Source organism: Lycorma delicatula, chromosome 1, assembly GCF_047948215.1.
Source record: "Lycorma delicatula isolate Av1 chromosome 1, ASM4794821v1, whole genome shotgun sequence".
NCBI classification, from domain to species: Eukaryota; Metazoa; Arthropoda; class Insecta; order Hemiptera; family Fulgoridae; genus Lycorma; species Lycorma delicatula.
The window spans coordinates 234,877,194-234,899,663 of NC_134455.1; the positions used below are offsets into that span (position 1 = coordinate 234,877,194).

General features: G+C 30.2%; 2 protein-coding genes across 2 annotated transcripts in view; one reads left to right on the forward strand and one right to left on the reverse strand.

Moving 5' to 3' along the window:
* Window positions 1-22,470, reverse strand: part of LOC142329654 (lachesin-like) — a 415,510-nt gene that overhangs the window by 159,811 nt on the left and 233,229 nt on the right. The window lies entirely within an intron of this gene.
* LOC142318522 (uncharacterized) lies at window positions 18,856-20,085 on the forward strand (the record flags this gene model as incomplete). Its single annotated transcript, XM_075355086.1, has 1 exon — window positions 18,856-20,085. A coding segment is annotated over one exon (1,230 nt), but the record flags the coding sequence as incomplete, so codon positions are not given.

The following is a 22,470-nucleotide window of genomic DNA, read 5'->3' on the forward strand; positions in this document are numbered from 1 at the left end:
GATTATATATGACCACAGGATATTAAATCAATAGACTGAAGCGACTATGGTGTCAACGATTCTTGATGAACTTATTTCTACATTGTATCTGTCGTTTCAGATTTATATGTTACAGTTGGTTACATTACATTTACATGGTGAATGAGTAAGGTGAGAATTTACTACCTTTTGAAATTACTGGACTTGTATTTATGCATTAAGAATTATTACTTGTGTTTGGTCGTACTATCTATTAACATTTTTTTAACTCTTGATCACTTAAATTTCGGTTGGAAAATTTGATTATATTGTCTCATTTGTTACTGTTATTCTTATTTGTTACAGTTAATCTTACGTATTGTCTCATTTGTTATTCTTGTTGAAATCTTTTTCCTTTTTTAATTTTAGTAATCTATTATTTTTATTTATTCTTTTTTCTAGCATTGTGATGGTAAACTCTCATTACTTGTTGTTCTTGAGAAGTAATGTACATTATTAATGTTTGATTTCGACGAGGAGTAGCATAGATAGTCTTCATTCATGTTATAACTTATCACTCGATTTACTTATGATTTCAAAATGTAGGGAATCGATTGTAAACAAAGCGCAATAGCAAAAAGAATTATGAGAGCTCTATGATCTTGGGGTTAAATACATTGAGACTATAGATTAATTCTTTGGCTAAAAATTGATTTAAGCTTCGTAAGTAAAATTTTCTTTGTTTACTCCTGTTTGATTATTTTATAATAACGGTTTTCTGACATTGTGTTTGTAAAAAGTATTAGAATACCTCTGAAACACATATTATTTCATTGAATAATTTTGAGTCACCTTTGTAGTTTTTTACGGCATTTACTGGAACTACAATTATAAATATTTATCACGCATGAAAATTATTCTTATCTCATCATACTTCATTTTTTCTTCTGGTTTGCATTAACAGAAAATTCAACAAAAAACTACTGAGCATTTAAATTACTTAGTTTGGTAAAAAATATCAGAACGAATACTGATTTTGTGGAATATAAATATTGTCATGTATTGTCACAGACAAGGTTGTATTATTTTTAAAAATGACGACTGTGGATTTTTTTAATGATATATAATTGCTTCTTTCTAAGAATAAAAAAAATAAACCTTCATAACAAAAAGTAAGTTGGTTTCTATAGTTTGTTTAGCAAAACGTTTATTCAACAAACTACGTTTATTATTACTTCAAAAACGTTTGTAACAGTATATCACACATTTAAATTTAAAAAAAACATATATATATAATTTTCATGTAAATAATAATTATGTAGAATTATAGAAAAGTTGCGTATAGTTTAAAAAGTCACGTGCATGATCTCCGAATTTTGTATGATGTAAGCGGCAAAGCAGTTAGATATCGTGAGTTATTCCGTAGAAAGAGTGTAAAATGAATAATATTTAAAAATAAAATCTTGTCCCCAAACATAGGATTGAGATGAAAATAGAAAACACCTGATAACTTATGACTACTGCAAATTCTAGAAAAATAAAGAAAAGTGTAAATAAAAAATTTAATGCATTCATTTTCTATTTTTGTTATAGTGTTTATACACAAAAAAAAAAGATAATGCACAACTAAATCTACGATTATGTTCACTTGATAACCGTACCAAAATTCAGCAGGGAAATTGTAATATTTTAAAATACACTGTTTTCTCAAAATTTAACTGAAATTCCTCAAAGTTTAGTATTACTATAGCTTTTTTTTTAAAGGAATGTGCTTTGTAAATTCAATGTATCACCAAAATAAAGAATCCGAAGAAATGTAGTTAAAAATATACCAAATTTCACTCACTTATTGTGTTTATTAATTTAAAACTATTTTCGTGCGTTATAGCAAAACAAAATTTTCTGATACAATCTCAATTGAGGTAAGTGAAAAAGCCTCTCTACTGCTTACTAACTACTAGCAAGCAGGCCTATTACGGGGGAGCAACTAGAGATTTTTTTTTCATTTCATATTTCTCATGGGAATTTTTTCATAAAACTTGTATTTCTTGAATACTACTTGGACACTCAACGATACTATTTATTAAAAAAAAAAAAAAATTATTAACTTATTTATATTTATTTATGTTGGTCTAACATATTCCGATATTTGAATCTACTTTTTTTAAAATTGTATCTTCTCTTATACAGAAACAATAAATATTATATTTAATTGGTAATGCAAACAAAATGAAGGGAACTAGCAAACCTCGTATTCTGTAAATATTTCTTTTTAGTAAAGAAATTACATTAAGTTTAGAAGAATTTTTGTTAACTTTTATTTGTATAAAAATCTCCAGTATTTGTTCCTTTATAAAATATTTATTTTATTAAAACTGTATTACAGAAATTGTATTCAGCAGAAAGAAATAAATGTTCTGTTTGTAATTTTTGTTTTTTGACTAAAATATCTCGTAATAAAGTATATTGAAAATAACTAATTAAAAAATGCCGGAGGTGTATTTTTATTAATTAATAATCTCCTGCTCCATGAATGATCTTTACAAGACATGATATATAACATTTTAAAACTAAGAATAAGCAACTGTAAAAAACTTAATAAAGTGATTTCGGTTATTCTGATTTGTTTATTGCATTAAATGACAGCCTTTTTGTTACCAAACTTATTTCTTCATAAAAAAAAGTTAAAAGCCGAAGTTTTCGTTTTTATCAGAAATGAAAGATCTATTTCCGATTTTTGTTAATAAAAGTAAACAATTATTCTTGATCAAATGGCTTCTTTATAATCATTTAAAAATAATTTATGGGGAGTTATTCCTTAGTTAATTTCAATTTCCATACCAATAAAAAGATAATCAGCAAAACAAAAGACAAGATCTTTCTAACTTTAATGAATGAGTTTTTAAAATGTAATTTTTCGTAGTAACTTATTCTTACATAAAATTAATTCTTATATATAAAAAAAAAAAAAAAAAATTATATATAGAATGTTTTACTAAACACTGAAACTGATTAAAACTTCTCTACCAAATTTATTTTCCAATAAATTCAAAAGAAAAAAAATAACACAATACTAATTAAGTCTTAAAATAAACGCAAAATTTAAAGTCTGTTAAGGTGTTCACGGAGTGTGTATATAATTATTAGTCTATTGGTTCAATAAACTACTACATCAAGGTTTAACCGTCAGAGTTATTACGGTTAAAGTACTACTACGGTCAAGGTTTAACTGTTAAAGTTTTTTCGTTAATATTATTATTACAGCATTAAAAATAGTTGCAAATCTTTCCTTACGTAGATGTTTCGTCAGTTTTTCTTTCAAAAATCAGAAATAATGAGAGGCAAACAAACACAATGCTCTGAAATCAATGTGTAGACAACGGCATTGATTTATATCCATGACTTTAGATTAAAACGCGGACACGTAAGCAAACCCACGTGTATGAACGCACACATGTACACACGCATATAACAAACAAACACATTCAATTTATTATTCTGGGCTCATATTAGAACATCTACATAAAAAAAAATTATCTACATCCATATTGTTAATGTTTAAATATTAATACTTCATTAAATACTTTTTTTACACAACCAATTTAATTAACGTATAAATTGATTCAATTATTCTCATCAGTAGACTTACGCTATAGAATAGCACACGTTGTTGACAGATGGTTCCGATAAAAAAAATAAAAAGTTTATAAATATAATAAATAAAATACCTAATTTTTTTTGGAAATTTTACATAAGAATTATCGTAAATGAATAAAAAATAAGTATACGAATATATATGCAAAATGTCGTTTGCTGGTTCAATTAAAAATATTTCAGAATCATTTTAATTATAATAATATGTACAATAAATCATCAAGCAAATAATTCATATGCAAGTACTAATTTTAGAATTTACTTTCTACCTTTAATGATCTAACAACGACAAAACTTTTTGTCCGAAACAAAAATTTTATTTAAACAAAACAGTTTTTATATGTAAATGATTATAAACTGAAACGAAAGACTAAAACATTTTTAGATCGATTTAAAACCTCTTTTACCGGTGAGAAGCTGAATTCATAGTAACACTAGTACTAGCTTATTTTATGAAGCTCTGTATTTCCATGGGGAATGATATGTCAAAAAGAAACTACCCTCGTAACTTCGTACTGTCATTAAAACTCTAAAACCGTCAACAATATAACGTTGTAGGAGAGTAGTTGGACGATACCGTCGGATTATAGTCGCCTATAGTGATTATAATTATATTATAGTCTTTTTTCCGAATCACCTCAATAATGTAAAAATGAAAAAAAAATGATTTAAAAAAACTTCTCATTGAGTGGGCATTAACTATAACGTATTATGTACTAACAGGATTCATGTTGGATTTATTCTGACAGTCCAGACAATTATGATTTATTCATGATTATATTTATTATTTTAGTGTTGATAATTTTTATAAATCAATAAATAATGTATTGTTGAATGGTTAAAGCTTAGTTATTTATTTTCTTTATGTAATTGTTGCAACAAAATATTAATTATGTAATTAGTTGTTGTAATTAAATATAGTTTTGTTTCTTGAATATAGTTTTAGTTACTAAACCTAATACATAACAAATATTAAACAAATAATTTGTTCATTAGTTTTTAAATATATAGTTTAATTTTGTTAAATTAATTTTTATAATTGTACCACTATTATAACTATTAGAAAAACTAATAATATCTTTAGTTGTTACATAAAATTGGTTATTGCATTAACCACTTAATAATTTAATAATAATTCTTTAGTATATCTGTCGACAGACTTAGGTCTGACGGATGATCATGTAAGTTTTAAATTGTAAATAAAATAAATAAATAAAAATAAATAATTGTAATTATCAGGTTATTAGGTAGATATAAATAAAATCACAGCTGTCTAATCCGTTTTATTTTTTTTCCACACCATACAATATCAGAGTTTGAAAAATAAGATTGATGAAAATATTACTTTTAATATATTTTAGAGTCATTTTTTGAAAACGGTTTTATTTCCTTTTTTTGGAACTTTTAATTACTTTTTCCATAAAGATATTTTATATTGTAAGATTTTTTTAACTTGAACCTTGAAAAAATTAATCTGCATCGTTTCTAAATAATATCTATTAATAATATCTATTCTAGATATTAATCATAAAGAGATTTCTTGAGTGAAACAATAGTCAGATTTGTAGCTATGTTTATTTACTTTTTTTTAATATAGTTAATAACTAAAAAATGTTACCCAATTCACAGCGAACTTTGTTAGCTTGATTTGCCTAGTACATTTAATATTTTAACAAATTAATGATGCATGGAAAAATACACACGCGCGCACGCGCAGAAGATAGAGATATAGAAAGAGAGGGGGGGAAAACCTTAGTATCAGAGCAACAGTACACATTGGCGCAACTGAAAAGATTACTCACTGACGAATAACTTTTTATGATTATGTGCACTTTTGGTAATATTGCTCTTTACATACACTCTTAATAATTGAAATCTTTTGATAGTACTCATTTAAGGCTACCACTTTATTACTTTCGCTTTTTAAGGTAATGGCAATTATCTGTTAACAAAGTTTCCCTAATAAGTCGATAAGTATATTCTTGTTCAAAGTAGTAAAAAAATACAAACATATTATTATATTATTTATTAGGCAAAATCATTGGTTACACAACTCTTCATTACTATCAGATACTGGCAAAAAATATGGTTAATGTATAAAGTAGATTGATGCTTCTAACTCTGATAATTCTTATTTCATCTTTAATGAACTAGCTTTAAATGCTAAGAAGTAGAATAATTTATTTTAAATTTATTAATATTCAAGCAGTACAGAAATCTAACGCAATGAAGCAACTGTTTTTGGTAGTTGAATTTGGAAATTTTTAATAATAATTTAAATACAACTAATTTATATTTATGTTTTTTATGAGATGACGGGCATCGACTGCTTTGGTCATTTAACTCAATGAAATTTTGTAGCGTATGAATAATGTCATGCCTGGCTGGGATTCGAAATCGGGGCCTTCACATGAAACCTCGAGACGCTACCACTTCTCCACAGGGATTGGCGGAGTAGTTTATATTGTTAAACACTATTATTTATATTATTAAACATTAATTTATATTATTAAAATATTTATTAACAACTCATGAGAGCTGTGTAGATCATAAATTATGTTAGTTTTATTAGTCTTCTTCAAAATAGTACAAAACAAAATATAATCATTAGTAAACATAGTTAAAAAAGAAAAAAAGGGCTGTTCTTATCGTAACAGACAGTTAGTTATAAAAATAATTTAATTGTTAATTCTTATCTGTCAGTAGTTAAACAATTATAATTAATAATTTAATTTTCACTCTTAAAAAAATTGAAGGGTAATGTGTTAGATTATACCAGTTTGTAAACTAAGAAATGTAAATATAAAATTTTACCTAAAATTCAATATAGTAAGATGAGAGATGAGGTGAAAAATGTGTGAAATATCAATCGTGTTAATTTGAAATGAAATTCGAAACTACAAGTATCACCTTTTACTTAATAAGGTTCTTGTAGAGGGAATAACCCATACTTAGTTAAGTAAACTGCTAACTGTCTCTAAGACATCAGTCTTTTACTTCTGCGCTTTATCGACAGTAAAAGAAAAAGAAAATTTTTATGAAGCTCATAATAAAGTTTAACTTCTATTTTTCTGTTTATCTGCAAACAATCCTTCACATCACATAACTTAGTCTACTGTTCGATGAAATATTCAAACCGAACTTTCGACTGAATTTGTGCTTAAAGAATTCACAATTCTGCTAGTTCTTGTTAGTTATCCAAGCTCAATAATACTTCACACTTTCTATTATAAAGGCACATTGACGTTCGCAGTTCGGAAAAAAAGTTATGTTTAGATATCTACAAGTTCTATTTTCGCTAACAAAGATTTTTGAAGGAATACAAAAATATACGTTAGTCTTTACTCTTAGAATTTTAAGTTTTTAAATTAAATCAAAATTCTATCCTCCTTTTAAAAATTAATTAAGCGACATTATATAGAATCTTGAAGTTTATTTTAATACATTAGCTTAAGACTACAAAATATGGAATTTCATGGGAAATTTTATATAATAAAACGTTACGATTTCAGTTCAAACTTTTTTAAACTAATCATTACAAATAAGTTACATTTTTAAGTTTACATTAAACTTTAAAAAAAAGAGATTTTTCGTTTTAGCTCGAAACACGCATCCCGACTGAATTTGCATACTAAGTGACTCAAAAGGCTCCATGTTTTGGAACTAGGTGACGGATATTGATGGTTTAGATCGCCTTGTTGATGCTTATATTCTTTGTGAAATAGGGAAAGACGCTGCTTGTGAGGCGGTAATTTGAGGTGAATTATAGTATAACAACGAGGGAGTTATATAACAGTAGGGAAAATATGTGTCTCGGGTTGAGTATACCTAATATGATCTACGATTTTTTATTATTATTCCTTATTTGTGTTATTCACTACTGGTCTCTTTTTAAAATTACTTATGCAAGTTCACCTCAATTTGTTATCCGTTACTTATGTGTTATCTATTGTCATATTTATTTTTTTTTAATCTTGAGGAATATCTTTGGGTGATGACCTTTCATGCCATATGTATCATAAAATTTATTTATGGTGTAAACTGAGGAAACTAATTAATTGTAAATATTTATAACAAAAAAAACTTTTAACTTGAATTGTGGTGTAGCAGGAAAATAACGAACTTTTTAAACACACAATTAGGGAAAATTGGTAAAATTTAGAGGTCAGACTGTCTAGCAGTCCAACTGTTTAAAAAAGGTATTTATCACTATTCAAAGCGTACAATATGTAAACGAAGGAAGACCGTAATGAACTAGAACTACCTAAGTTTATTTACAGTAGTTATTTGTAATTTCCTTGTGCAAAGTAATATACTATTAAAAGTTTGAGAAACATATAAAAAATCCCAAACTTGTTTGTGATCCAAACCCGAGATATACAAATTGAAAGTTTAAGAGCACTACTAACCTGCCAATAACTGTGAAAGTTATTGGCAACAGAAAAAAGTTGAGTTTCGCAACAGAAAAAAAGTTGAGTTACCCAACAGAAAACCAAAAAATAAATTTAAATCTACAGAACAATAAACACGAGTATGTTAATAGAAGTATCAATTGAAAAATTGCTGAATTATTGCACTAAATCGACATTTTTTTGTTTTCTTTTTTATTCTGTTACGGTAAGGAGTAAGCGTTAAAAAGTACTTATTACAGATATCTAACACAATTTTAAAATTCGTTCTGCTGCTCTGAAAGAATAATTGAAAACATGAATGATTTACATTAAGATGAGTGTGGAGCGAGAAAAAACGTTTTAACTTTGAACTATCTGTACCTTATATAAAATGTAGTTGACCATTGATTGATTGGAATAATTCACCGTTATGTACAAGTAATTAACAGGGCACTTCTGGTAGCTTGATAGGCATATAAATATAATTTTCGTATTTGTATGGATTTCATGGTCAAGAAGGAACTGACATCACTATAAATATCCTCTAACAGAAAAAAATAAGAGGTATGCTATTCTCTTTTGTTCATTATTGAGATTTGCAGAGGTGAATATTTAAGACAGTCTGAAGCTAGAATTACAAGAATTACATTATTCACTTTAAATAATATTATTGAAGACATGTGTATTTCAACATGTATGTTATTAATGTAATTTCTACATCGCCCGTTAAATCTATTAATGTATTATGTAAAATTTTTTATAAATAACCATTTTTGTTCGGCATTTGTTGCTTATCTCATTCATTCATTTAATAAAAGTAGCTAGACATTTACCTTAATGAATTATTTTTCTTTACAATTTAAATTAATCTTTTTGTTTTAGTTTGTTTAAAATTCATTACTAACTTTTTAACGTGAGTAAAGTTAAATGGAATTATATTATCTCAACTGTAAATTCTAACAGTACCCGTCATTATTTCATTTACTTTGCAAATAAAATACAGTTTTACATAGTTTTTGTTCATTTACTTCTGTGGTTATGTTTTATTAAAAAGTTTCTGCGTTCGTATTCTGACATAGACATCTACATCCACATACGTGAGCACCCAACCGTTTTTTCATCGTTAACCACGGTTTCTTTTACAACTCGCGAATAATGGTATAACGTAACAAAAATAAATTGAATGTATGATAAAAAAAACTCTTCTTTGAACTCAGTTATATGTTGAATGAAAGGATCGGATCAAGTTTTCAAGCACGTTTTATATATCATTATACAGCAGATTTTATTCTTTAAATTGTTATCTCCTTTATGCTGAATATCGACTGATGTGTTTCTATTACCCAGCTTTTTGAGAATTGCGTAAAAAAAATGGTACTTATTATTCTTATTGGTGTTTTTTCTTTTATTCAAAAATAAAGTTTTTGAATCTGCTTTGTTATAATTTAACTTTATGCTTCTCAAACGTTAAATTTTGAGGATTTTTAATAAGTTAACGTAGTTTATTACAAGTTTTTTTTTTATATTACTGTTTTTATTTTGGCTTAAATTTATTAATGAACGCAGATAATTCATAAACAGACACATGAAGTATAAGAATTGAGAACTTTTTCTACAGGAAAGTAGAAAAAGGTTCTACTTTCCTACGTTCTAGAACTACTGTTCTAGATACGAGAGTTGAATATATGATAATGCAGATTACAATGTTCTCGTGAATGAACGTTTTGGTTATTTTTTTTTACTGTTGTTACAGTAGAGTTGTGATTTTAGAAAATTTTATTGTTAATTACAAAGTAACTTTGTAATCATACCCGCCGTTGAATAAAACAAGAATAACAATGGGATATGTAAGTATTCACTTAACTGAAAAAACATCACATAAACAGTTAAGCGTAGTATTAAATACAAAAAATAAAAATAAAAAGGATCTAAGGGCATAATACCAGAAATACAGAAGGATTTACCGTATCATTTAATGTCTTTATAGTTAGTTGATATGTATTTAGATTACTTACCCATTATTAAATCAATAACAAGAATTTAAAATAAACTATTTGTGTATCAAGGTCAATGAGTGAGCTTTCGTAATATATCTCACAACTAACTTTCTCAGCATGATACTTCATACTACTGGACTGCTGTTCTCGACTGCCTTTCACACACAACTGTGAGGGATCTCACACTCACTCCAACATTCTTTCAGTAGGTCTCTGTTGGTGAATGAGTGTGAAGGGTAGTGATCGTTGACATACACATAAAAAACACTGATTGATTGAATATAACGGTGGTTTCTGTGGTTTTGGTATATATATAAATTAACATTTTTTCTGCAACATCTATCATTCCTATGATAATTTTGAGAGAATGAGCTTGCTGAATTATATAATTTTTTTTATTTGTAGTAACGGACAGTTACGGTTAAGTTTGTGATTCATGTAAAGGAACTACGATACAAGATGCGTCAATTAGAGGTGCTTGGTTGGAGAGTAATAATGCTCCATTTCAGCTAGTCCCTACAGTAAACCTAAGTTTCAAGTATAACACTAACTATCTGTATTTCAGTGAGCTTAGCGTACTGTGTGCAATATTGTATTTGACACAGAGAAGTATTTGACACATTGGAAAAACTTTACTTCTGCTTTTCTTAGTGAACATGGCACGGGGTGATTACTATTTCTGAGATTGTGTATAGTATTTTAGGAATAACTCGTTATCATGCCAAACAGCCTACAAAACTACTACGGTTACGGGATCTAACAAATAAATATAATATAAAAGAAAGGTTATCACTAAACGTTGCCTAATGCCTATTATGATTCAGTATTAATATTTTTTATTTTTAATAAAGAGATTGGTTCATTAAACACGTTTTGGTAGTAAATAAAGTTAGGTTTTCAAAGGAAAGTAAATTACAATTGAGAAAACCGATACTACACCAATGAACTTTTCATTCAAAAATATTGTAAAACGAATTCTTATATAATGTTATGTAGAAGTAATTTAGAATTTCAAACGAATTTATAAAATTGTACCGATTATGCACTTTCTTATAATAATTTTTTACTACTTAATAAATTTTATTTACAAAGGATTTAATATTTTTATTTTCTTGGTGATCGTTTTATTTCCATTGTGAGAAAAATGGTAGTTGGTAAACTTTAACATTGTTATAGTATTTCACATACCTATAAGTTATTTCATAGTGTGATGAAAAAGTTTACCGCTTTAAGGAGTTTATTTTAATAAAGAGATTTACACTACTCAGGTATCAGTTTTGCTTTGATTATAATATTGGTGCAGTAATTACAGCGGCTAGAATAAGTTTCAGCATCAGTTCAATGTTCATGAATAGACATGAGAGTGTACAGGTGAATGTCTCCATCATTTCAGGATTGAGCTACAGGAGGAACTATAAGGCTCCCCCAGGAGGAAATGGTATTTGCATTTCATGACGTCACATTGTGATATATTAGAAGCCTTGCAACTCCATTACATTAAGTACGATATACCAGAACACAGGACACACATTGTTTAAAACTAGACATCACTCTCGTTTCAGGAGTTCATATTAAACTAACCTCTTAATGAACCGATACATTTCATGAATTCAGTTATTTATTTATTTAATTGTTGGACAAGTATTAAATGATAATAAAAGTGTTTATTTTTCCAGATTCCTTTCATGATTTTCATTGAAACTAGTTGCTTTATTTCATAATCGTAACTTTCCGTCCACCTTACAATTTTTAAATCCCTGTCTAATTTTTTAAAAGTGCAAATTGAAATGTAAGATTCAAAAATCTATATATATATATATAAGTAATATCAAATGCATAAACTTGTTTATTTTTTTTTTAACGATAAAAAAGCCTTTTAAGGGAATTTCAACCGTAAATCGCATTTTATTTATTTTGAATAGTTTTGGTAGTATTTTTTGAAGTACTGTCTTGTTAATCCCAAATTTAGAAATAAAATTTTTTTGTTTTAGTTTTTTTTATAATTTTAATCAGTGAGTTGTATTAGGTAATATGAATATTGTGAGAAGTCAAATTATAAAAATGAATGATTTTGTTTTTATTTTAATGATTAAAAAATATCAAAAATCAGAGTGAGTAATATCATTTACTTTTACCTATGTGTAATTTAAGTAGTGAATAATATATTATTTTCTCGTCTAGCGCTAAAGCTTTAAAAGGTAAACTATTGTAATCGGTTCAGTTTGGGCATATGTGGTTTTCACGGAATCTTGACGTTTCAACACTTAAGGAACCCAAAAAATCGCATGGAAATTTTCCGGATGTTCGTATGTACATGTGTGTGTGTGTTCGATGTCGCATTCCTATAGCTCCAAAACTACTGAACGGATTTTGGCAAAACTGGATCAAATTACTTCTATATATATATATATATATGGGGCATTGATGTAATTAAATTTTCAACTTAAAAGGTCAAGGGGGTGAGGCTGTACAGCAGTCACCTGCATAGCAAGTCATCATTTCAAGATTTCGCCTAATTAATGTCTTATTTTTCTTACGCAAATTTGTTAACAATTAAAAAATAATAATATTTGCAAAAATAAATCTGCAAGTCGTATCCCCACTCCAAAAAATGCTCTAAATATACTAGTGGCTAAGTGAGTACACTGCGTCAATAGTACCCCCTCTCATCACAAGAAGCGCTAGTATAGTACTGACGTACAGCTCTTGTAGTCGACTGCTATTTTGTGACGTCACAAGTGAGCGGTAGAATTTGTTGAATGAATAATATTTAAAGTGAAAAAAGTATTCAAAGTGGCCGCTAGTATCGCCATGCGATAGTAACGCCGTGCGACAGGAAAGTCCCACAACTGTGTTGTCAGCTTTTTTTTCTGTAATTTATCTTGTTACTTAGTTTTTATAATATTTTTTTATTCAATTATGATAAAAACCAGAATTTGGCTCTACAACGTACTTCAGCCATAATTTATGAAAAAACATTACTTATTATAACCACGACTAAATTATTGTTTGTCGATCCCTGGCCAACAAAAATCAAAGATGAATTAATAGCAATTTATAAGTATTAATATTTTCTTATGGAGGATCAACATATTTCACTAAGCAATTTATAAGATAACAATTATCTACATTATTAGTACATCTACTCGTAAATGTACTACGAGTTTAGGATATTCCTTTCATGCAGTAAAAAAAAAAAATAATAAATAAAATATAAATAAATTTACAGAAAAGATGATTGAGTCTTTTTGGCAGTTTGTAACTGAATTTAGACGTAAAGTCTAGAAAATCTAAAGCACATAAGGATGATTTATAAAACATGATTTTCAAAGAATTAAAAACTACGTAAAGTGTGCGATAAGCGTAAAGAAAATAAATAATGTTGAACAAGGATCACCTTAAACGATCGTAGTAAAATTACAGGGTAACGTATTTGAAGTTAATTTTGAGAAGTCCTGAACTCCACAGCTCTTGGCTTTCCCCTAACATAGGAGGAAGCCTAGAGCGAAAGGAGGAGAAGAAGTTGGGAATGGGCAAACGAAGCGGGAATCAGGGGGCTGTGTGCAATTAAAACAAGAGTGAGAAAGGACAAACGTGAGTTACCTAATTCCAGTAGGTATTTTAAACACGTTTAAGAGATAATAATCATTCCGTGCCCGATTTGGAATAATTATTTTCTCCAACAACAAGAAATTCGATGAAATCTTATTTTTTTAAATTACATTTTAAATCATCCTTAAGAGAATGAAATTGGAAAAGTGATTTTGTGTTTAAAATTTATATTCTAAAGGGCTGGAAATATCAAACGAAGTTGTCATCACACCTCATTTTTCAGATAAAAATTATAGAAATTTTCTTGAGTTCAAAGTAACAAAGAATGGGAAAATGGAGCTGAAAAAAAATCATTTACCTTTGCATTAAGACCATTATTTCAGCTAGTTCATTCCGAAAATTACTTATATTTTACAATTTTAAAGATTACGGTGCTACCCTAATTTTAAAAAATCTGTTAAGAAATTTAGAGTAGAAAGTATAAGGATCTTAACATAGTTTTTAAGATATTAAAAGACTTATAATGGAGGTTAAAACGAAAACGAATAATCTAACACTATATAAGACTTAGGTAGTAAGAATTGAAAATTTAATTTTACTAATAGCACTTGCTGAATATCAGTAAATCTGAAGAAGAAGATGATTTATTACGTTATCACGGTGAAGTAATTGAGTGGCAAAAAATGGAGTTACAAGTGGAGTATGCAATCACTATATGGAAGGAAATTGTGGAGTGGACACAAAACAGAAATAAATTAAAAAAAAGAATAAGATAAAGCTAGCAAATTAATAGGTATTGATAGACTGAGCTTTATGCCTAGCCCCTTAACAAGAAAATAGTGACATTTAACCAATACTTAAATTAATTTTAATAATCAATTTCTGTTTTATTAATGAAATTTTCACGGTAACTTCACGGATTTTCACGGTAATTTTTTTACTTACTTTTCGTGGTGATCCTTTTACGTTTATAAATACAGAATATCTAAATTTATATATATTTTTTAGTTTTTATTTATATATCAATTTTTTATTTAGCATCAAAGTTTGATATATTACATGATAAAATACTAAACAGTTAATGTTGTGTGTTAAAACCAGGTTAAAAAACATATGTAATATTTTTTTCATAAAAAATGCTTATAAAAAAAGAGTTACTATGATAACAACTACAAAATTTCATTAATATAAATAATTTGTGGTTCCATTTTGTTGTCGGTAGTAATAAATATGTAATTCCTTCTGTTTATTTTCTTTTTCTTTTACTAAAACAATAATAATTCAAAAATTTAACGCTATATAACGATATAAAGGATACTGTAAGGAACTTCATTTTCTTTAGTAACATTATTTTAACGGTTTGTATTAAGCAAACAGGAAATAATAACGGATGAGTGCTTTAAAATAAAGAAGCTACAAGAATATACTGGGACAAAAACAGAATGCAGAACAGAAGGTACTTTGTGTATATAGAAACATAGAAAGTTTGTAGTATTTATTATTTCGTTGGAAGTTAGCCAGATTGTGCATTTTAAGTTGCAATAAATTGGTACTAAGTGCCATTTTAAAGCTATCACTAACAGGACATTATTTTTGTGTTAAACCGTGTTAAAGTACGTAGACTGAGAGGACAATGTACACGCAAAACCTATTCCACCCTAATATATAACATGTGTACCTATGAATCCTTGTTAGAAAGTAATATTCTGGCCAGTTATTTAGACTTCATTATATTATTTTACTTATGCAGCTGCTATGGAATATAAGAAAGAAAGAATTAATATGTTAAAAGGAAGGATCCTCTCGATGTTTTATCTTAATTTCTCTACAATTGAGGGCCTTACAATTTTTTTTTTACGATTGTATTGTGCTTTTGCACACAGACATATATATTGCAAATAAAGCGGCTGATTTTACGCTTTAAATGCAGTTTTCGCTTTACGGATTTCATTCGGTTAAATATTTCTAAAAGATGTGTTCTACTACTTCGTCATGTGGTCATTTTGACTTCTCAAGGTCCATTATCCGCACTAGAAAGCGCGATAAAAATATTCACTTTAGTCATCAGGTGAAATTTCTTACATCTCACTCATAAATGAAAATGATTTTCACTGGAGAATTTGTCATATAGAAAAAATTTCTTCACCAATTCATAATTGCAACCTATGTAACCTTTCAAATTTGCAAAATTGTAACCATTTTAAACGTTTTTTGATAAAGAAAATAGACTTTAATTTTTTCAAGGAGTACGTAATACCCATTAGTTCTAGTCACAGTAATATCATCATACAACAAGATCCAATTTTTATTCAATTTATAAATCCATCTTTCCTCCTTAAACCTACCGATGATTCACTGTAATCCTCTTAAGAATCTTTCTGCTGATGTACCCAAGTTTCATTAAATTCATCCTGTAAAATATATTTATAATCATTCGTAATACATTAATATTATTATTATTAAATCCGTATATAATAAAAGTTTATGTATGGCTATTGCGCTGTGCTTGTGTAGCTGTGTAAGGTTGTTGTCTTCAGTATCAAAAGAATTCAATTTTTCACTTGCAAATAATATGGTTACTGATAGATGCACGGTCATGATTTCAAACACAATATTTAATTTGATTTATTGACCTACATGTATCAAACATAAATGGCAACGATTTACAAACAAGTTACTAAATCACTCCAATTCAAAGGCTAGATTTTTGCCCTATCTCATAATCCCACAATCTGTGACAGTTCTACAAGACGGCTAACTGACGATGGAATAGAGATTTTATGTAATGTAAGATAAAAAATATCTGTCATGCATTTATTATCATTGACTGTTTTAGTAAAATAATATCTTTTAGACAGATTTAAAGTCTTACATTAAATTTAGATTATTTCCCTTTTCAAATTGCACCTCAAGTTGTTTAATCAAAATACCTTTTTATTACTTTTGAACGGTTAACCTAAAATCTGTTATAAATAAGCATTTTAGTATTACCCACGTCAAATGCAGAGATTATGAAAATATATACTAATACAAAATTCTGAGCGATATCTATAGATAAGAGAAAATATTAAAAAATTTTTTTATGAATATACAATTTCACACTACTTTTTATACCGTAATATAACGTGTTTTATACGGCCTAATACGTAGTTCACATATACGTTTTATAAACCTCGTATTTTATTAAGGCTTTAATATTCGTTTTTCCTTTTTTTGTTACAATCATTAATTAAAACAGAAATAAAACAGAGTTTAAAAAACCTCATACAGATTTTTCATGTCATTGACAGTTTGGTTCATTTATTTAGCGTTGAATAAAAGCTGAAAATTTCTTATTTAATAAAATTTGAAATGACCTGGGACTATTTTTGTCTGCTTTTAGTTATTTAACTTGATAAATCACTATGTCAAAGTGATGCTCTCTGTTTTCTACGATTTTAATGTAATTGTGCATTTTGAATTCTCGCCTTAAGGTGAAACAGTAAACTGTGCGTATTATTAAGGCGTTTTACAACGGTTACGTGAAAAAAAATCCACAAAAAGGGACCAAATTTGTGACAAGAAAATTTATGGTTTCTTCACCATTACGAATCGCCCGCACACTCAACTTTCTCAATTCGTTAGTTTTGCCAAAAATCGGATGCCTTTCCTTCCTTCGTCAGACCTGGCTCCTTGGGATTTTTTTTTTTTAATCAGTGATGAAGGACTCTCTTTTGAGACTATTGATGATAATAAAGCAGATTTGTCGCTAACCTTAAAGGACATTTCAAATGAAGTTAACCAGGACTGATTCTTGAAGTGGAAACACCATTGCGAAAAGTATGTGAGAACGGGAGGGGAATAGTTTGAAGGGAAAAAGGACTAATCTGTAAAATTAATAATAAAATTAAAAAAATAAAGTTCGGTTTTTTCCTAACAGACCTCGTGTATATCTATATAAATAAAAATGTTAAGTTCGTTTGTGTCCGGCTTAAAAACTCAAAATTTTCTGCACCGATTGAGCTCAAATTTTAGCACGATATATAACCCGCATCAAAGATTGTTTTCATCTATTTTTAATAAATCTATCTATCTATTTTTAATTTGTACAGTTTTTAAAAAAATAAGAGGCTAATAAATCAGATGCAAATGTAAACAAAGGAAAACCAATCAGATCAATGCAAGATGGCCGCTATCAATTACAACGACCAATCACAAAGAGCCCTTATGGCCGTTGCCAATGTAAACAAAATCACAACTGATTAAGTAACAAATTTCTTTGAATTATATTTAACAGCTAAAACATCTGTATTTTATAGCTAAAACATCTTATAGCCCAGATAGACTTAAGACTATGCAAACAAAAAACGTCGAAATAACCAAATACACAGAAAATAATATCCTTTTAAATTAAATATTCACTTTAATCGAGGTACTTTTGTGTGATTGTGTCGTGATTGAGCTGCGCTTTTCACCAAATCGTAAGTAGAGGTTATGTTTTATATGAGAGATGGTCATAAAAAATATTAATTTTTTATAATTATTATTTAACTATTTTATTTAACTAATATTTTACTTATTTATTTAAATTCATGTATTTAGTTAATATTATTAATATTTAGCCACTTTTCAATACTTTCTGCCCTGTGTCTCATTGTTGTCGAGCTGCAGCTATGAGAACCATGAGAGATAGTTGAAAAAAGTTTAAATAAATCGTTTTGGCTTTTCAAAATGAAAATTTTCGTTATTAAACTTTTTGTCCTTTCTGTCATGGTTTTATACCTAAATCTTTGAGAGCCATACGAGGTTATAATCTTATCCCTTCCTTCTATTTCAGTGAAAACCGAAATAATGCTTTGCAGAATATCGAATTTGGGCCGTCGCACTCGCCGCACAGAAGGATCAAGAAGACGGCTTTCGAATATGACTGAGGAAGAGAGGGCATCCGTACGAGAGAGGAACAGACTAAGCACCATTCAGATACGTAACGTGGAACCAGCAGAAAGACGAGCAGCCAGACTTGAGGATGCACGATTACGATCACGTTAGTCGCGTTCTGCAGCAACAGATTTGGTTCGTTTTCAACGGAATGAACGCGACAGGGTGAGGATAGCTGAAACACGAACCCAAAGAAGAGCTTATCTGAATCTGCAATATAATCGTCTTGCCTTCCGTTAAAATCCAGCTGTTGATTATAGTTCAAGTCGGCATGTTGTCATTGGCCAGATGAGTCATGTCTGTACCTACTGTCAGGCTCTAAAGTTTAATAATGAAACGAAAGGGATGTGTTGCGCTGGCGGAAAAATCAAATTGCCTTAACTTGATGCACTGCATTGAAAACTCTACTTGCTGGATCTACCACTGAATCGAAGCATTTCCTATCGAACATCAGGAAATATAACTCCTGCTTCCAAATGACGTCATTTGATGCGGAAATCGTGACTTCTCAATTCATGCCAACTTTTAAAATCAAAGGGCAAATATATCACAAAGCTGGCTCCCTGTTCCCGTTCACAGATAGTGACCATAAATTCCTTCAAATGTACTTCATTGGTGATGATACAGATGAAGTCGATGCACGTTGTGGAATACATACCTCGCTAAGAAGATCCATTATTTCGCAGCTACAGACGCTCCTTCATGAAAGGAACAATTTGGTGCGTTTGTTCAAAACGGCAATTGATATGATGCCATCAGATACCCACAAGATTGTCATTCACGCAGACAAAACGCCCGCTGGAGAACATGTCCGGAGATATAATGCTCCAACTATAGACGAAGTAGCAATTGTCATAGTCGGAGATCAGTTCCAACCTAGAGATATTGTTCTCCATCGAAGAAACGATCAATTGATAAACGTCGCAGAAACTCACCGTTGTTACGATACTTTACAATATTCAGTTATCTTTTGGGATGGTGCCGATGGATATCATTTCAATGTGAAAATGATAAATCCAGTAAGTGGTGCAGAAATCAATAAAAAGTGCAGCTCAATGAACTTTTACGCATACCGCTTAATGATTCGCAGGAACGAGGACAATTATACTTTGAAATGCCGTCAGTTGTTTCATCAGTATATTGTGGATATGTATGCAAAAAATGAAACGGAACGTTTGCTATTCCTCCGTTTGAATCAGATCAAACTCCGCTCTGAAGAATACATTCATTTGCGAGATGCAGTTTTGAATGACGGTAATACAACCAACGTTGGAAAGCTAACTATTTTGCCATCTTCATACATAGGTAGGCCACGTCACATGCAAGAATATTCTCAAGATGCAATGTCATATGTTCATCATTATGGTCTTCCAGATTTATTTATCACTTTCACATGCAATCCAGCTTCGGACGAGATACAGCAGTTGTTACTTCCTAAGCAATCACACGTGGATAGGCATGACATCATAGCACGTGTTTTCAGACAAACGTTTAAGTCGCTGATGGATTTCATTGTGAAAAATGAAGTTTGGATATGTGTGCTGCTGGATGTATTCAGTAGAATGGCAAAAGAGAGGATTGCCACATGCGCATATACTAATCTGGCTCTACGATAAAATAACTTCAGACGAAATCGATGATGTGATATGCGCTGAGATTCCACGGGCCGACGTCGATAAGGATTTGCATGCAGTTGTTATCAAAATCATGATTCAAGGACCATGCGGTACACTAAATCCGAATTCACCATGCATGGTAGACGGTAAATCCTCTAAGCAATATCGTCGAGCATTCGCAGCCAATGCAGTAACAGGAGACGATGGATATCCTCGGTATAGGAGACGATCAAACTGAAGATGGCGGGAATTCGGCAACTATACACATTCAAAATGGTGATATTGATGTAGACAACCGTTGGGTGGTTCCATATTCGCCTCTGTTGTCAAAATCATACAAAGCCCACATAACGTAGAATATTGCAATCCGTCAAATCAATTAAATACATCTGTAAGTATGTAAATAAAGGCAGCGATATGGCAGTTTTTAGTGTGCAATCAGAAAATAGTGACAGAAATGCAGTACGACATATCGATGAAATTGCACAATACCAGGCTGGAAGATACATAAGCAGCAATGAAGCTGCATGGCGAATTTTTTCAGTTCCCATGCATGAACGCAATCCAACTGTGGTTCACTTAGCAGTACATTTAGAGAATGGACAGCGTGTTTATTTCACAGATGCAAATGTGCAACAAAGAACCCTTAATCCACCTGGTACAACTCTGACTGCTTTTTTCACCTTATGACAGGAAGACGCTTTCGCCACTGGCGATGTATTCCGAAGTATTCAGATGTATTTAGAAGTTTCCTCTTATTACACGTGGAATGTAACTAACAAAGTATTCGTATGACGCAGACGAGGGGATCCAGTCGACGGTCAACCTGGCATTTTCAGAGAAAATACAATTGGTAGACTTTATACAGTGCATCCCAATCAAGACGAATGTTTTTTCCTTCGCATGCTATTGGTAAATGTGCCTGGTCCTAGATCTTTTCAGCAATTGCAAATTGTTGACGGCGTCATACATGCCACTTTCCGCGCTGGGTGTCAAGCTCTGAATTTATTAGAAAACGATCAACAGTAGGATATATGTATTAATGATGCGTGCAACACTGCATATCCAAACCAAATTCTCCCATTATTCGCAATTATATTGACCGCTTGCTTCCCTTCATCTCCCACAGAGTTATTGGAAATATTTCGATCACGTATGGCTGAGGATATTTTGCATAGAGTACGACTAGAAAATGCCAATATGACCATGGAATTTACAGAAGGCATTTACAACGAAGCATTGATAAATTGAAGACAAGTGCTTAGCTATTGCAAATAAAGTTCTTAGTCAATTGGGAATGGCAGCACCCACCAGAGCTGCGATTGCTTCATTTGACGTGGATTTACGCCGTGAACAGAGTTACAACATTGGTGATCTTCAGTCCAAACATTCCAAAATTAACGCGTGAACAGAAAGGCATTTATGATCGCATAATGCAAATGATAAATGACGGAGTTGGAGGTACCTTCTTTTTGGATGCGCCAGCAGAAACTGGGAAAACATTCTTCATTAGATTGATTATAGCAACGGTCCGAGCAAAAAATGAGATAGCCTTAGCTCTTGCTTCGTCTGGAATAGCTGCGACATTGTTACCAGATGGAAGGACTGCGCATTCAGCTCTGAAGTTGACATTAAACATGCATATCATTGAGACTCCAACGTGCAATATTTCCAAAGCATCCTGTATGGGAAAAGTATTACAAAAATCTAAAATCATTGTTTGGGATGAGTGCACGATGGCAAATAAAAAATCGCTTAAAGCTCTTTATCGATCGTTACGAGATTTGCGTAGAAACGTTCAACCATTCGGGAATGCTTTGATATTGCTCGCAGGAGATTTTAGGCAAACATTGCCTGTAATTTCTCGATCGACACCAGCAGACGAAATAAATGCTTGCCTGAAATATTCAACACTGTGGCGACACGAACGTACATTGCAGTTGACTACGAATATGCGTGTCCAGTTGCAGAATGATCCATCAGCTGAGGTATTCTCACGACAGTTACTGGACATTGGAAACGGACAGCTGCCAGTCGATGAGACGTCTAAACGAATATCATTTCCTGTTAATTTTGTAATTTTTGTAATCGAAAGAAGAACTGATCGAAGAAGTATTTCCTGATATTCAAATTAATCATAGAAATCACGATTAGCTCAGTGAACGAGCTATCCTTGCCGCAAAGAATAAAGGTGTCTATCAACTTAATAATGTTATTCAATCCAGCATTCAAAGTGAGGAAATTACATACAAGTCGATAGACACCGTTGTGGAAGCAGATGAAGTAGTTAATTATCCAACGGAATTTTTAAACTCACTTGATCTGCCAGGGATGCCACCACACATATTAAAATTGAAAAAGGTGTGCCAATTATCCTGTTGCGGA